The sequence below is a fragment of the Garra rufa genome, chromosome 25 (genome assembly GCF_049309525.1).
Source record: "Garra rufa chromosome 25, GarRuf1.0, whole genome shotgun sequence".
In the NCBI taxonomy this organism is placed as follows: Eukaryota; Metazoa; Chordata; class Actinopteri; order Cypriniformes; family Cyprinidae; genus Garra; species Garra rufa.
Window position 1 is genome coordinate 33179944 of NC_133385.1, and position 17730 is coordinate 33197673.

General features: G+C 33.7%; 1 protein-coding gene across 1 annotated transcript in view; it reads left to right on the plus strand.

Annotated features, from left to right (window-relative positions):
• The window catches only part of LOC141301451 (ras-like protein), a 41427-nt gene that overhangs the window by 6829 nt on the left and 16868 nt on the right, over positions 1–17730 (plus strand). The window contains exons 2-3 of the mRNA XM_073831675.1: positions 13020–13161; positions 17728–17730. The exon at positions 17728–17730 is cut by the window's right edge and continues 176 nt beyond it. Coding sequence (XP_073687776.1) covers positions 13051–13161; positions 17728–17730 — 114 coding nt within the window. The 5' untranslated portion in view covers positions 13020–13050. The remainder of the gene's footprint in view (positions 1–13019; positions 13162–17727) is intronic.

Consider the following 17730-nt stretch of genomic DNA (forward strand, 5'->3'; position numbering starts at 1 on the left):
AAAGCATGGTAGACGAATACAATTTATGTTAGCAATGTGTTAGCAATGTGTTAAATCATTCTAGCAACAGGTAAACATGTTAGCAATGTGTTAAAAATGCTAGCGATGGACTAAAATAGGGCTGTCAAGCGATTATTCGCAATTAATCGTTTGACAGCTCTAGACTAAAATATATTAGCAAAGTGTTAAAACATGGTAGCAGAATGCCAGTTTATGTTAGCAGTGTGCCAAAACATGCTAGCAATGTTAAAAACATGTTAATTAATGCTAACAACATGATAAAACGTGTTAACAACATTATAATATGCTTGCAATGCATTACATAATGTTAGAAATGTGTTAAATAACATTAGCAACATGTTAAAACATGTTAGCATTGTGTTAATTAATGCTAGCAACATGTTAGCAATGTGCCAAATCATGCTAGCAACATGTTAAAACATGTTAGCAATGTGCTAAGATAGGGCTGTCAAACAATTAATCACGTTTAATCATGATTAATCGCAATTAATCGTTTGACAGCCCTATTAGCTAAGTGTTAAAACATGATAGCAGAATGCCAGTTTATATTAGCGATGTGCTAAGTATGTTAGCAATGTGTTAAAACATGTTAACAGAATGTTAAATCATGTTAGCAACTTGAAAACATTTTAGCAATGTGCCAGAACACATTAATACCATTTTATTGACTTTGCGTAGAATTTTCAAGCTTTTAAACAACGCTTTGTCAACCCAGCATTAAAGTTTGTTTACAAACTGTACTCATCTAGTTTTGGCTGAATATTTTTGGTTGCTGAAATTTCATTGCATCACTACTTTAGGTATAAGTTGGAAAGTAACTGCAACTGCATAGCAAGACTCTGGAAACACACTTAAGACATTGTTTCACTATAGTGTTTTCTGAGGTTCAGACAGTTGTTTCCCAAACAGTTCAGGACTACGGGGGCTCATTAGGACCCTTCTGAAGCCCTACGGCACTTTGGCGCTAATTATAAGTCGTAGAGAGAGCGGGATAGAGATTCCCCGATGGGACCTACAGTCTGGTCTCCACTGATCCAGTGTTCATCCCAAACAACATGTTGCACTGACAGAAGGTCCCAATCAAACTTTCATTGCCCTCTGTGTGTGTGTGTGTGTGTGTGTGTGTGTGTGTGTGTGTGTGTGTGTGTGTGTGTGTGTGTGTGTGTGTGTGTGTGTGTGTGTTACTCATTCATCCTCGCCTCGCTGTGCCCTACTTTAGTTGCAGGGTTTATTCAAATCATGGCCTAAATTTGGGCAAACTTTGTTCATGCGTGTTAAATTGAAACTGAAAGTAGCACCGTCACTCACCTCAGAGTTAGCTCAACTACATATAAACATCAGCAAGACTTAACACACTTCCCTGAGAATGACTAATGGACTTTCTAGTGACTTTACATTTATTTTGTATATACTTATATTCATATAATTGATATTATATACAGTCAAGCCCGAAAAATTCTGACTTAAAGTTACTTTTATTCAACCAACAAGTTTTTTTATTAGAAATGACACAGACATCTTCCAGAAGATAATAAGACGATGTACAAGAGGCGTCATTGTGGAAAAAAATATTACTTATCTTTTATTTACATTTGAACAAAAAGTGGCATGTCCAAAATTATTCATACCCTTCTCAATAATCAATAGAAAAGCCTTTATTGGCTATTACAGCAATCAAACGCTTCCTATAATTGCTGACCAGCTTTGTGCATGTCTCCACTGGTATTTCTGCCCATTCATCTTTAGCGATGAGTTTCAACTCTTTCAGGTTGGAGGGTCTCCTTGCCATCACCCTGATCTTTAGCTCCCTCCACAGATTCTCAATTGGATTTAAGTCAGGACTCTGGCTGGGCCACTGCAAAACGTTCATGTTTTTGTCTGCTAACCATTTCTTCACCACTTTTGCTGTGTGTTTTGGGTCGTTGTCGTGCTGAAATGTCCACTGGTGCCCAAGGCCAAGTTTCTCTGCAGACTGCCTGATGTTGTTGTTGAGAATTTTGATGTATTGCTCCTTTTTCATGGTGCTGTTTACTGTGATTAGGTTCCCTGGTCCACCGGCTGAAAAACACCCCCAAAACATTAGGTTCCCAGCACCATGTTTGACAGTGGCGATGCTGTTCTTAGGGCTGAAGGCTTCTCCTTTTTTACGCCAAATGAAGGCTACATCATTGTGGCCAAACAATTCAATTTTTGTTTCATCTGACCATAAAACAGACGACCAGAAGTCTTCTTCTTTGTCCACATGAGAATTTGCAAAGGCCAAGTGGGCTTTTGTGTGCCTTATCCTTGGTCTGCGTCTGTGGAACCCAGCGGTGTTCAGTGTCTGTTGGACTGTCTGCCTTGAGATGTTGCCACCAGCAGAGCCCAGATTCATCAGGATGGCCTTGGTGGTGATTCTTCTCACTATCCTCCTGGCCAGCACAGGTCTCACTTTTGGCTTTTTGGACCATGTCCTCTGAGATTTTTCACAGTGCGGAACGTCTTTTATTTTTTAATAATACTTTGCACTGTAGTCACTGGAACTTCAAAACATTTAGATATGGTCTTATAGCCCTTTCCTGACTTGTGAGCAGCCACAATGCGCAGCTGCAGGTCCTCAGTGAGCTCCTTAGTCTTAGTCCATGACTGTCCACAAACCAACAGCAGAGAGCTTCTGTTTTTCACCTGTTGAGTTGATTAAAACAGCTGTTCCCAATGAATCAGGGTAATTAGGATGCTTTAGAACAGCTGGGACTATTTGGAATGGTATAGAACTTTGGATTTTCCCAAAGACTGTGACAGTTTGCAAAGGGTATGAATAATTTTGGACATGCCACTTTTTGTTCAAATGTAAAAAAAAGCTGAGAAATATTTTTTTCCACAATGATGCCTCTTGTACATCGTCTTATTATCTTTTGGGAGAAGCCTGTGTCATTTCCGGTCAAAAAAAAAAAAAGGCTGAATAAAAGTAACTTTAAGTCAGAATTTGCCAGGGGTATGAATAATTTCTGGCTTGACTGTATAATATATTTTATATATAAACAACGTATTGTTGTCAAATATTTACATGCATGTGTGTGTCTTTATATATACATAATTAATATACACAGTATAACAAATATATTAATATAACCTTTTATTTTGGACATATTTAATTTCTAAATACAAATGACCTGCGTCATACTGTGCGCAGTTTAACAGTGCATGTTATTTTAATCGAAATATTACTTTTTCGTAATCTTTCATTGAAATGTAATCAAATGTAATGTAAATGTAATAATGAAACAACTTTTTTTGTGATGTAACCAAAAGCACAAGGGTGTGGCAGAATGATATTAACCAATAATATTAGACTTTGCACAATGCAGTCAAATCCTGATTTCCTGAAATCTCACCCAGTGTTATGTTAGTATCGAGATACTATTAAAGATAAACTAACGGAATTTTTTTCCTATTTCATTTACCATTAACATTTTAATTTAGTTTTTTTTTTCTAATATTTTGTTTTTGTTTTTTTACCATATATTTTTTTTAGTTTTAGTTAACAAACAAAATACAAAATTAAAGGGATATTACAGGCAAAAATGACATTCAGTTATCATTTACTCATCCTCATGTTTTTCCAAAAAACATTGTATGTTCTTCTTCAGAAAAAGATTTTTTGAAAACGTTGACTTTTATTGTATGGACAAAAACAAACAAACAAAAACGCATTTTTGTATCACTGAAGAAGGTGATTTGGAATAATGTGAACAATGTGAGTAAACGAAGACAGAATTTTATTTTTGGATTAGTTTAGTTGTGTTTACTAAATTAGCAAAATAAGCAAAAATGTATTATTTAATTTCATTATTTTTATACGATTTTAAAGAAAAGTTTACATTTAACATCAATAAGACTTAAAATGTAATATGGTGTGACCATCAAATATATAAAAATTCATAGAATGATTTGAATATACTGTGTGTGTGTGTGTGTGTGTGTGTGTGTGTGTGTGTGTGTGTGTGTGTGTGTGTGTGCGCGCATGTTAAATTTCTGAAATTAGAAATAAATTTTGATATTTTTGGGGGTATAGAGTCAAAAGTGTCAGGGTGGTACAACTGTCCTAATATAATAATGGAGAAAAAAGTATGGATGCACGATATATCGGCCACCATATCGGTATCGGCAGATAAATGTACGTTTTTACCATTATCTCATAAGCACAATTGGGTGATATATTAAGTGTTTGGGACATAGCTTTTAATGGTGAGACTTTTATGTTTCAGGCTCTTAAAAATTATATAAAATTTGGATTTAGATTTTAAATTAGCTTAGCTTTTAAATATTAAGGAATTATCGGTTATCGGTATTATTATTATCGGTTATTAAGCCTTATTAAAAATACTTTTTTTTTGGAAAAATCATGGTAGTTTGGCATATTTTTGTTAATATTTCTTATAAAAAAAAAACAGTTTGTACATTGTGTAAAAATGTTGGTGCATTGCATTTTAGAACGCAGTGATGCACAAAACCGAGTTTGTTCATGTACTTGCATATTTTAAGCCTAATTAGTGAACTTTGCTATTGCCTTTCTAAGTTATCAGAGTTACTGTATGATTTTTTCATGGTAGATGATAGAACAGGTGAAAAATCTCTTAGTTCTTTCATGCAGTCATATCTAGATACTAGAATGGGTGGGCTTTTAAGGATTTAAGGCAGTTGTACATACAAGTGTCTATCACATATGAACTCCCTGCCCTTTGCCTTTAATAGCTCAATGGTGTGTGAGAGCGTGTGTCGGGAGTGTGTGTGGAGTTACTTATTAATCGTCCAGCACTCACAGATACACTGCACTGGACTCATAAGTTTTAGTCTCCATAGTACCAAGAAATGTAATCATTAACACTGCAGATGCACCTCTGATGATCCTGAGCTGCGTTTACAGCCTGATGACGACAAATAGATGTCTAATAATAAAACTCCACACCCTGAGACTAATATAGTCTGTCTGGTGATGGATGCCCACCACTGTTAAATTGTCTTAAAGTGAACCTTGTTGTTCGTTATGTGATTTTCAGCAGGGTCAGTGACAAATAATGCAAAATCTTAAAAAAAGTCTTAAAAATAATTGTTTAAAACACGTGCAAGGTGTTTAGAATCTTAATATACTCTTTGTATTTATGTTGAGTTTTATATGGTTTTGAAAAAATTCATACAATTTTCGATAACAGTGAAAATTTTAGAAAAAAAAAGAAAAAAGCCTTTAAAGAATGAATTTCTTAAAGGTTGTAAGCTCAAATATGCTAGTTTGTCATTTAAAAAAAATATTTCTTAGAAAAAAACTGCTTCACTGTTTGTATTCATGTTAAGTTTTATATGGTTTTGAAAAATTTGATACAATTTTTAAGAAAAGTTTAAATATTAGCACTAGTAACATTAAAAATGTCATATGGTGTAACCATCAAATGTGTAAAAAATTAATACACAGAAAAAATTAAAGTTTTTTTTAATTTCTAAATTAAAATTGATTTGGCATTTTTGGGGGCATAGACTTAAAAATGTCAGGGTGGTACGACTATAATAATGAAGAAAAACGCCTCTAAAGAATTAATTTCTTAAAGGTTGTTTGCTCAAAAATGTTAGTTTGTCATTTTTTTGTATTATTTCTTAGAAAAAACTGCTTCACTGTTTGTCATTAATATTTTTTCACTAAATGAAAGTCATGTGGTCTGACCAACATGCAGAAAAAAATTAAAGAGTGTCAATACGGTTGATACTGTAAAATCTCAAAAAGCTCAAATGATCAGAAAGTTTTAAACAAATAAAGGTTAGTTCTCGTTGTGAAATGTCATGTAGTGTGACTCTACAGAAATATTAATTGATTAATGATATTTGTAAAACAAAAAATAATAATAGCTTGAAAAACTGCTTCTGTGGAGAATAAAAGAAGGTGCAAAACAGGTGCAAAGTTCTTAGACTGTTAATATTCTCCTTGTATTCATGTTGAGTTTTATATGGTTTTGAATTTTTTTAGTATAATTTTTAAGAAACGTTTAAATTTAACACTAATAACACTAAAAATGCCATATAATGTAACCATCAAATATATAAAAATTCATACACAGAACAAATTGACTTAACATTTTTTGGATTTCTAAATAAAAATTCATTTTGACATTTTTGGGGGCATAAACTTAAAAATGTCAGGGTGGTACGACTATAATAATGAAGAAAAAGCCTCTAAAGAATGAATTTCTTAAACGCCGTTTGCTCAAAAATGCTAGTTTGTTATTTTTTGTAATTAATATTTCTTAAAAAAAGTTGTGGTATGACCAATATGCAGAAAAAAATTAAAGTGTGTCAAGGTTGATGCAGTAAGTTTAAATGATCAGAAAGTTTTAAACAAATAAAGGTTAGTTCACGTTGTGAAATGTCATGTGGTTTGACTCTACAGAAATATTAATAGATTGATGATGTTTGTAAAACAAAAAATAATCATACCTTGAAAAACAGCTTCTGCGGAGCATAAAATAAGGTGCAAAACAGGTGCAAAGTTTTTAAACTCTTAATATACTCTTTGTATTCATGTTGAGTTTTATATGGTTTTGAAAAATTTGATAAAATTTTTAAGAAAAGTTAAAGTTTTAGCACTAGTAACATTAAAAATGTCATATGGTGTAACCATCAAATATATAAAAATTCATACACAGAACAAATTGACTAAACTTTTTTACATTTCTAAATTAATTCATTTTGACATTTTTGGGGGCATAAACTTAAAAATGTCAGGGTGGTACGACTATAATAATGAAGAAAAAAGCCTTTAAAGAATGAATTTCTTAAAGGTTGTTTGCTCAAAAATGCTAGTTTGTCATTTTTTGTAATATTTCTTAGAAAAAACCTGCTTCACTGTTTGTCATTAATATTTTTTCCCTAAATGAAAGTCATGTGGTACGACCAACATGCAGAAAAAAATTAAAGGGTGTCAAGATGGATGCAGTAAGTCTCAAAGTTTAAACGATCCGAAATTTTTAAACAAATAAAGGTTAGTTCTCGTTGTGAAATGTCATGTAGTGTGACTCTACAGAAATATTAATTGATTAATGATATTTCTAAAACAAAAAATAATAATAGCTTGAAAAACAGCTTCTGCAGAGAGTAAAAGAAAGTGCAAAAAAAGGGGTTTGAAAAATTTTATACAATTTTTAAGAAAAGTTTCAATTTTAGCACTAGTAACATTAAATATGTCAAATATAAAAAAAAATCATACACAGAACAAATTGACTAAACGTTTTTTAAATTTCTAAATTTATTTTGACATTTTTGGGGGCATAAACTTAAAAATGTCAGGGTGGTACGACTATAATAATGAAGAAAAAAGCCTTTTAAAGAATTAATTTCTTAAAGGTTGTTTGCTCATTTTTATATTTCTTAGAAAAAAAACTGCTTCACTGATTGTCATTAATATTTTTTCCCTAAATGAAAGTCATATGGTACGACCAACATGCAGAAAAAAATGCAGGTGCAAAGTTTTTAGCCTCTTAATATACTCTTTGTATTCATGTTGAATTTGATATGGTTTTAAAACGTTTATATAAGTTTAAGAAAAGTTAAAATTTAACACTAATAACACTAAAAATGCCATATAGTGTAACCATCAAATATATAAAAATTCATACACATCAATTTTTCTTGAAAATAAGAAAATGTTTTGGTTTACTTCATTATGTATAATTAATTGATATGAGAAGGTATATAGAAGAAAAATTGGCATTTACTCACCCTTATGTAGTTTCAAACTTATATGACTTTCTTCTGTGGGGCATAAAAGAAGATATTTTAAGAAATGTTTCTGTTTCTTAACATTGTTTGGACACCATTGACTTCCACAGAAGGAAAAAGTCATACATGGTCTCCTTGTTTAGATAAATAGTTAAAACGTTGTGTGAATGAGGGTTTAATTTGTGGCCACATTATTTTTTTCTTTTCTAAACAACTAACTCAAGTCAAATTAGGCAATACTAGACTGACTTGCATTTCTCAGGAGCTGCCTTTTTCTTTGGAAATCCAGTTGAAACCTCAGAACCTCACGGTCTGGAAAACAACATCAACCACCCGAAACTAGCAACAACCAGCCTATGATAATAATAAAACCAGTGAGGGACAGTAGCTGGATCACATTCAGAGTTAATGTTGTTTTGGACCATGTTGAAACTTGAACTGAAAACCACAAAATGATCAGTTATCAGATAAAAGCTTGGTGTGCTGCAAGCTTGGGTCTTATTTCAAGTGCCAGAATGCTTTTCATATTTCATAGTTTATCTTCCTTGCATTTCTGTGCGAGTTTGTTCACTGAATGCTAAACAGCAAAACATGAAAGAGCATTCCAGATTCCTTTAGGATGAAATTCTCTAGGACTCTTGGTCGTGGCGGACTATAGGGGGAGTTTACACAACACTGTTTTCAACTAAAAACTGACAACTTTTAGTGTCGTTTGGCCATTCTTTCACACGACAACAGCGATAATTAACTGTAGATTTACCACAGTTTTACTACAAATACCACAATTAAACTGTAGTTGGTGTAGCAAAACCATGGTTAATTTGCAGTTACAATGGTTTACCTACAATAACCATTTGCTTTTATTTGTAGTAGAACTTTCCGTTTTTAGTACATCGTTGATGTTTTTTGCATTTACAGGTCACCTGGCATAAGTAAAAGTGACATGATTATACTTATGACATGATTATAAGTGATATGATTGTACTATAACCTCCAAGAAACACCTCTTACGTGGCCACTCTCAAGTATAAGGGGCTTTTCTTGCCATTATTGCTTGGAAAATCCCTTATTTACACTGCAGACGTCTGCGGTGCATTCCGCCTCTGACGCAGCCACCGGAGCTTATCGTAGACACTCTAGTCAATGCTTGTGTTTGTACCAGCTGCTAGAGGTCAACCGATACTGGATTTTACCGATACCAATAGCTAGGTTGGACCACACTGGCCGATACCGATTAATCGACCGATAGTTTTTAAAATGGCTACTGAATGGAAAACAAATAGTGCTATACTATTTAAATAAAAAGTAGCATACTGAACCATATTGAGTAAATGAATAAAAAAATTAATATGAATTATATATTAATCATTACAGTTAGTTTATAGTTCATTGTTAACAAAAGCAGCTAAATTTTTTTTAAAGAAATTAACACATTCTAACTAGGAACAATACTTCTATTCTACAGCTTTTATCAATCTTAATGTTACAAATGGACTCATATTGTAAAGTGTTACCATTACATCAACAATCAAGCTAAAGATGGCCATCTTTAAATATCTACACAAAGGCCACAGTATTGAAATTACACACATATGGATATTGTGTACTTTCACAATTTAACTGCTTCTATTCTAGAACATTTGTGACCCTGGACCACAAAACCAGTCTTAAGTCGCTGGGGTATATTTGTAGCAATAGCCAAAAATACATAATATGGGTCAAAATTATTGATTTTTCTTTTATGCCAAAAATCATTAGGAAATTAAGTAAAGATCATGTTCCATGAAGTTTTTTGTGAAATTTCTACTATAAATATATCAAAATGTAACAAGTCAGAATTGTGAGATATACATTCGGAACTGAGAGAAAAGTCAAAATTGCGAGATAAAAACTCGGAATTGCAAGAAAAAAGTTCAAATTGTGAGATATAAACTCGGAATTGTGAGAAAAAAGTCAGAATTGCAAGATATAAACTCGGAATTGCGGGAAAAAAGTCAGAATTGCAAGATATAAATTAAGAATTGCGAGAAACAAGTCAGAATTGTGAGATATACATTCCAAATTGCGAGAAAAGTCAAAATTGTGAGATAAAAACTCGGAATTGCAAGAAAAAAGTTCAAATTGTGAGATATAACCTCGGAATTGTGAGAAAAAAAGTCTAAATTGCGAGATATAAACTCAGAATTGCTAGAAAAAAAGTCAGAATTGTGAGATATAAACTCGGAATTGCAAGAAATAAGTCAGAATTGCAAGATATAAACTCGGAATTGCGGAGTAAAAGTCAGAAATGCAAGATATAAATTTGGAATTGTGAGAAACAAGTCAGAATTGTGAAATATACATTCAGAATTGCAAGAAAAGTCAGAATAGCAAGATACAAATTCGGAATTGCGAGAAACAAGTCAGAATTGTGAAATAAAAAATGAAAGTTTTTATCTCGCAATTCTGACTTTATTTCTCACAATTGTGAGTTTTTACCTTTTTATTTTTTAGTAAGTGGTGGAAACAGGCTTCCATAATTTTATATTATACAGATAAGTATGATCAGAAAGTCTTAAAATGTAATATAGTACTATAGTTATAATTTGCACAGAAAAATACTGAAAAAATTCTGCAGTAACACAATATTACTGTACCAGACTATAAATGGTTAAACATTGCATTATATGTAATTTTACTGTAAAATGCATTACATTTTTTAAAAGCACCTGAAACACCTATTTGAATATATTTCAATTCTTTTTAGTCACTGCATTTCATTTTCTACATGAATGCTTTTATCGCTGTTCTTTTTTCGAAATTAGTAATATGCATTGTTAAGAACTTAATTTGGAGAAGTTTAAAGGTGATTTTCTCAGTATTTAGATTTTTTGCACCCTCAGATTCTAGACTTTCAAGTAGGCGTATCTCGGCCAAATATTGTCCTATCCTAACAAACCATATATCAATAGAAAGCTTATTTATTGAGCTTTCATATGATGTATACATCTCAGTTTTGTAAAATTTAACCTTATGACTGGTTTTGTAGTCCAGGGTCACATTTGTGATTATCTAATCAAAGTATGTATTTCACACACAGGGCAAAAGTCGTGGTATCGTCGCATTCAATACAAGTGGCGATCTACAAGAGTTTATTTGATCAGCAAATCGGCAAAAGTATACTGCTGTCCTTTCTCCACTAATGCAAAATGTAGTCAACAAATTAAACACTTAGTAATGATGCACATGCACACCGCTTTGTTGTTGATGTTTTAAAACCGCCTCTGAAGTGTTCTGCTCTGTATAACAAAGACTTATAGGGACTTTGCTGTACAATGAGTACCTTCTCAGCCGCTCTAGCAACAGACCCAACCCAGAAAAACTATCGGCATGGATTTTTACCGATAACCGATATTACCGCCAATTAACTGTCGGTGCAGATCAATTTGAACAAACGTTTTCATTCTTTTTTTAATGCGGTCGCAGCAAAATACAAATAAATTTAGCAAAAACCACAGCAAGAGGCAAAAAAAATACATTTTAGTCGCATAACATTGGTTAATGGAAAGGCAGTAATTTTGCAATAGTTTTTTTTTTGACATTTATAGAACATCACAAAAGTAAATTTTTGAAAATGGCGACGTCATGCGTATGCGTATTAATTGTTCAGTTGATAGGAATGCATATGTGCACAAATGCGTAATGTTTATGTACAAAGTGACGTCGCCAATTATTGGCCTGCTGTGCGTAATATAGTGTTTTTAGTCGTTTTCGTGGATCGTTTTGACAACGTTGTCTATACATGAAACTTTTTCATTTTTAGCTGTTGTTTTCATGTAACTGTACCTTAACATGCTCCTAAAGACCGTGACACACCATGCTAAGCTACAGTTCTAACCACGCAAGTTTGCGATGCTGTTTGCGAATGTTCGTTTGAACTGCGATTTCGTAAAACATTAAATAGTTGAACTATGTTGGTAATTTGCACCCACAGTTGGCTAATGATGCTTTTAGAAAGCACATTCCAGATTGTATTTTCAGCTTGGTAAACCAGTACACGAGACAAAGAATTTGTTGAAAGTGACAAAGTAAGCAAATACACAGCGCTGCTTTGTTTGTGGTTTATATATTTGCAGCCCTAGCTCTTACAGGCTCCCTTTTTTGAATGACGCATGCAAACCTACACATTTATAGAATAGCGAAAAGGTTCATTTGTGAAAACAGTGACAAGTTTGCAATACTGTTTGAGCAATGTTTGTTGGAACTATGGTTTCGTAAAACATTAAATATTTAAACTAAGTTGATAACTTGCGATCACAGTTGGCTCACGGTGCTTTTATCAAACATCCCAGATTGGATGTTCAGCAAACCAGTGCACGAGGCAAAAAAACGTTGAAAGTGACAAAGTAAGCAAAAAACGTGGCACTGCTTTTTTTATGGTTTGTATATTCACAGCCCTAGCTCTTATAATTTCCCTTTTTTCGAATGGCAGATACAAACTACTGCTACTTACTGTTAAAGAGTGGAATTCACAAAATAAAAACATAATTTCCCAAAACCACTCATATGTCTCAAAAAAGGTTTTTATGCTTGCATGAGGTGGTTTCTTAGACAATTTGAACAAAAGTGGAAACAGTTTTCCGCATTTACAGTTCAGCTGGCGTATTTAAAAGTAACATCATTTTTTTTAACGTACCATATTGTCTGCGATATATATAAACCTACCAACATCCGTCGTCACGACTTATCGCAAGAGGAAAAAAATACGCTTTAGTCACATAACATCGGTAAATGGAAGCACAGTGATTTCGCAATAGTTTTTTGTCGACATTTATTAAATATTGCTAAAGTTTTTGCAGATCTGTAATGAAAACACAGCCGACTGTACTCTTTGTGATATGTTCAAATGTAACTATTTGGCCTAGATGTAGGCGACATTGGACTTTTGTCGTCGTTAGTTCTTTCAAGTCGGTTTGCTGTATCTGGTCGTTAATATGGATGTTTAACTACGGAAAAGGCACCAAAGTGCACCAGTTTGTAATAATTTGCAGGCTTTAGTTGAAAGTTTTTAGTCATATAGTCAAAGATTTGGAAGTGAGACAGTGACACTTTGGACTTCTTATGTGCTCATTTCAACAAAGCACTGCTGTCAAACATTATGTCCTATGAATCCTAAACAAACCTTCAGGCCTGAAGAAGATCTTTGCTGTGTCTATAATAGAAATCAGTGGATTTTGATGCAGTCTGTATTGATGGTGCTGCTGTTTTCTCCTCAGGTGTGGCGAGAGGTTGAAGAGGAGTGAAGGGATGACTGAATATAAGCTGGTGGTGGTGGGCGCTGGAGGCGTGGGCAAGAGCGCTCTCACCATCCAACTCATCCAGAACCACTTTGTGGATGAATACGACCCCACTATAGAGGTAACGTGTGTGTGTATGAGTGATCTCATCCAGTAATATATACGGTATCATCTATATATAAAATATCATCAGCACACTGTGGCCGAAATCAGTACATAATCAATAACTATACTGTACTTTTTGTGTTTTTACCTTGTCAGCTGGAGCTCTTAGATACTTATAAGTGATTTTGTTTGGCAATTTTTATTTACTGCTCTTTAATATGCTGACAGTAATTTAGTAATTTATGAAATACGGTCTTACTAATGATAATTAGAAACTGTAATAAACCCAGATAGTACAGTGGTCTGTCATATATCAATAAAAAAAGGTCAGCAATTCTGTAGCAGCTAGTTACAGTATGTTGTCCATACAATGGGAGTCAATGGGGTCCAATGTTGTTAATATTATTTAATGGACCTGAGTTTATATGAACTAACAATGAAAAGTTGGATTACATTGCTCATTGTTAGTTAATGTATAACTCTTGTTAACTAATGAAACCTTATTGTAAGTGTTACCAGAATTTCAGTAGCCAGTATAATATTGATGTCTTTAACAGTGCTAATGAACATACTTTCTTTATTTAATGACAGAAATTAAATGTAGCCTATGTTGTATTTCTCATTTACTGTATTTACTGAGTAATCCACTATTTTGTAGGGGGGGGGGGGGGGTCAAATGGCAGTTTACACCTGAGATTCAGAACCAAATTACAGGGGGGTAAAAATGACTTCAGAAAGATGGCAGCATCATAATGTTATTTTTACACAGGGATTAGTAGCTCTATTAGTAAAATCTGTTGACTTTAGCAATCTTTGTTACATTATGTGCCAATGGTGACCATTCAAAAATGGAGAAACAGCACTTTTCAAGTTTTTACTTCAAGGTTTGCATGTCTGTAACTCAAGAAGTATTACAGCTATTTGAATGCCCTTTTAGATATTGGGTCTCAATGAATTTTCCTTTTGGCATCTTCATTTTTAAGGCCCTATATGGTTCGGTTCCAGAGATATTGGAATTTCATTGTGGCTTGAAGAGTATTGTACAGATTTTCAACGGTCAAAAACCTAATGTGGGTCAATTTGCTAAAATATGAGGCTTCTTTCCTTTTAAAGAGGAATGTCTGAAGAAGAAATAACGTTGAAACTAGAAATGTATCTCATTTCCTTCTGTCAAAACAACTGCATTAAACATGCCTGTCTGAGTGTCATAAATATTCTTTTTCCAAAGTTTACATTTCCAAAGATATCGCCATAAGATTTTAGATTCTAGTTCTTAATAAACTTTTCTCTTAGAATCCCCATTTTTAAGGCCCTGCATCATTCAGTCCCAGAGATATGGCAATGTAGGACCTTAAAAATGAATATTCCAGGAGAAAAGTTCTTTAAGAACTAGAATCTAAAATCATATAGTGATATATTTAATACTTCTTGAGTTATAGGCACGCAAACTTTGGAAAAATAATATTTATGGCACTCAGGTATATTCAATGCAGTTGTCTTGACTGAAGCAAACAAAGTCGTCTCATATTTTTGCAAACTGACCCACATGACCCAAATTGTGTACGATTTACTCCTGGAGCCATATTGAAATTCCAATATCTCTGGAACCAAACCATGTAGGGCCTTAAAAATAAAGATACCAAAGGCAGGGTTCGTACGGGTGCTTGAATTCCTTGAAAATGCTTGAATTTTAATGTAGTGTTTTCAAGGTTTGAAAAATGCTTGGATTTTGGATGAAGTGCTTGAAAGTGCTTGAATATGCAGTTGCATCGGTTTCATATTAATTCGCTTTCATACTAAATAGTTATTTTTTGTTTTGCTTATAATATGTAAAAGAAAGAAAAGAAAAAAAAACAGCTCCGCTCAAGTGTGCACGTGAGGCTGTAGTGTGATCCGCCGGTCTTTCTTGCTGCGCGCCCTCTGATGGAACAGAGCGGTAGATAAAACATGCCAGTTATCAGGAGGTTGTTGCATCAGTCCTCGATGGCTTGAAAACGACAAATAAGAATTATGTTTAAAACGAGAATTTGGGGATCGCAAAATTGCCAGCCCGATGTCTCGGGGCTATTGTGTTTTCCAGTCGGACTACTAAAATGTTTCACCGGACTATCTTAAAGTAGAGGGCTCGTGCGGGTCATTACAAACTCATCAATTTAGCCTTATCAAAGTTAAGGCCATACAAAATTTTAAATGTATTAAATAGTATAAGAAAAGGCTTAATTATAAGTTTAAGAGTTAGGGACGGATATACGAGAATCGCGATAGGCTGGATAAAACTTCAAAAGGCAATGATATCATATTGAATAAACATACACACTGCACGTTTCAAAGTCAAAACGCGGCACGGATGTCTTTATATGAATGTATCTGAAGGGAACCGACTGTCCTCAGAAACGTGTCGTTGGCATTTTCATTTCATGTCTGATAAAACTGCGTTAATGCTGATTTGTGTACAGCCGTTATTAGGAAACCGTAATATTTCAGCACTCCTAAAGCGCCCCCTCGTGACAGGGAATGAATTTGCGAATATTCAGCTGTTTAGCAAGATTATTACAAATATTGGCGCATGTTTTTATGCAGCAAACACATAAGAGTTGTAAATGTAAAAGTTATGTGCTTTCTAAAAATCTAAACAATTAAGACAGTAATATTTATGTTTTAAATAAATTATACTTGATATATCCATTTTAAAGGTATAAAGGCTGAAATGCCATTGTATAAGATGTTTTGTTTTTGTGAAAATCTGAATTATAAATCATGTCATTTTATGGCTTAATGTTACTGTACATTGTTCAACCCAACTACAGTGTTCATTTTACTTGTGCAGCTCTTAAAAGGGTCATAAATTGCCTTAAATTGATATTTAAAAATTCTGCAGATACACTGTAAATAATGAAAAAAATACCTTGATATTTGTGAATAGGAAATCAGGTAGGAGTCTAAATGTCAATCAAAAATATTTTCAATGTTTAAAAAATTGTCTTTTTTCATTTGGGCCAGTTAAATTTTATTATTAATTTTATAGTGTCTTTTTGACTACCTTTTAGTAGGCTACTTTTAGGCTGGAATGTGAAATGTATTTGTGAAAATCCTTCAAGTTTTAGAAAGTTTTCAAGTTTTAGAATTTTAGTTTATCATATTTTTTTACAGTCATTTTATATCAGTCATTAATGTGTTACCATAGACATTGCCCTACTCCACTCATACAGTATTACTTTTATTTGTGCAGGTCTTAAAAAGCCTTTAAATTTTATTTTTAAAATACTACAGATACTCAGTAAATTATATTAATTATATATTTTAAATTATATAATTTGTATACTGAATGTTGACTATTTATATGGGGCAATGTTATATGCAATCTAGACAGTTGTTTTTTAATATCACAATAACATCTGATTTAAAGTTTAGAACTCATGTCTGTGAATATGTAATTTGCCACAGTGCTGGAATATCTTGAAAATGCACCTTGAAAGTGCTTGAAAAGTGCTTGAATTTTACTTTGGAAAAGGTGTAAGAACCCTGCAAAGGGAAGGTTTGCTAAGACCCAATATCTAAAAGGACATTAAGATATCTTAAATACTTCATGAGTTACAGACATGCAAACTTTGGAGTAAAAACATGAAAAGTGCCATTTCCCCATTTTTGATTGGTCACTATTGGCACATAATGCAACAAAGATTGGTAAAGTCAACAGATTTTACTAATAGAGCTACCAATCTCTGTGTAAAAATAACATTATGATGCTGCCATCTTTCTGAAGTCATTTTAAAGCCCCTGTAAATTGGCTCTGAATCTCTGAAAATCTGAAAAATTGCCATTTTGACCCCCTCTACAAAATAGTGGATTACTTAGTAAATATTCATCCATGCCATTTAATATTTGGCTTTCATCACTATACATGGTTATCGTTCTTCAGAAAAAAATCAGTCAACTCTGGTTGACCCACAGAATAACCCATTAGCTAATGGAACCTTGTGCTTTATTTGATTCTGATTCCTCTCCAGCCTTCTTGTTCTGTACATTATGCTTTATTATAGGAATCAGTGGTTCTGTATCTCACATCATCGCTGGGCGGCAAATAAAATCCAGCCTCACCATTCACTCATTCAGTCAGTCTGTTTCTCAGCACACTCGGTGTCAAATACACCGCAGGAGTTTCCCCTCGGCCTGCGTTTGCTCTCAGCGTGAGGGATGTGTGTGTGTGTGTACGTGCTGCTACACGTCCCTCACGCTCTCTCTGTCCTGTTTTCCCGCCACGCCCGTCTCTGGACAAACAATGTCCTTTTTATGGCTGAATCGCTGTGCGCTTACACACATGAGCACACAGACGCGTGTTTATGTGTCTGACGGCACACAACTCAACCATCTCCACTGTCCGTTTGGCGTTTCAGTGCCTGCCGCTTTGTCCCCAAACTCTTTTATTTGGCACGTTTTTAGAAAAGTAATTTTAAAGACTTCAAATCATGTCCATGTGTGTGAAATAACTAGAGCTTGTTGGCTGCTGAGTAAGAAGTAAATGGGAAATGGTCTTACTGATGAAAGCAAACTGATGTTGATTTGGCTGGGCGTCTTTCTGCAGGAC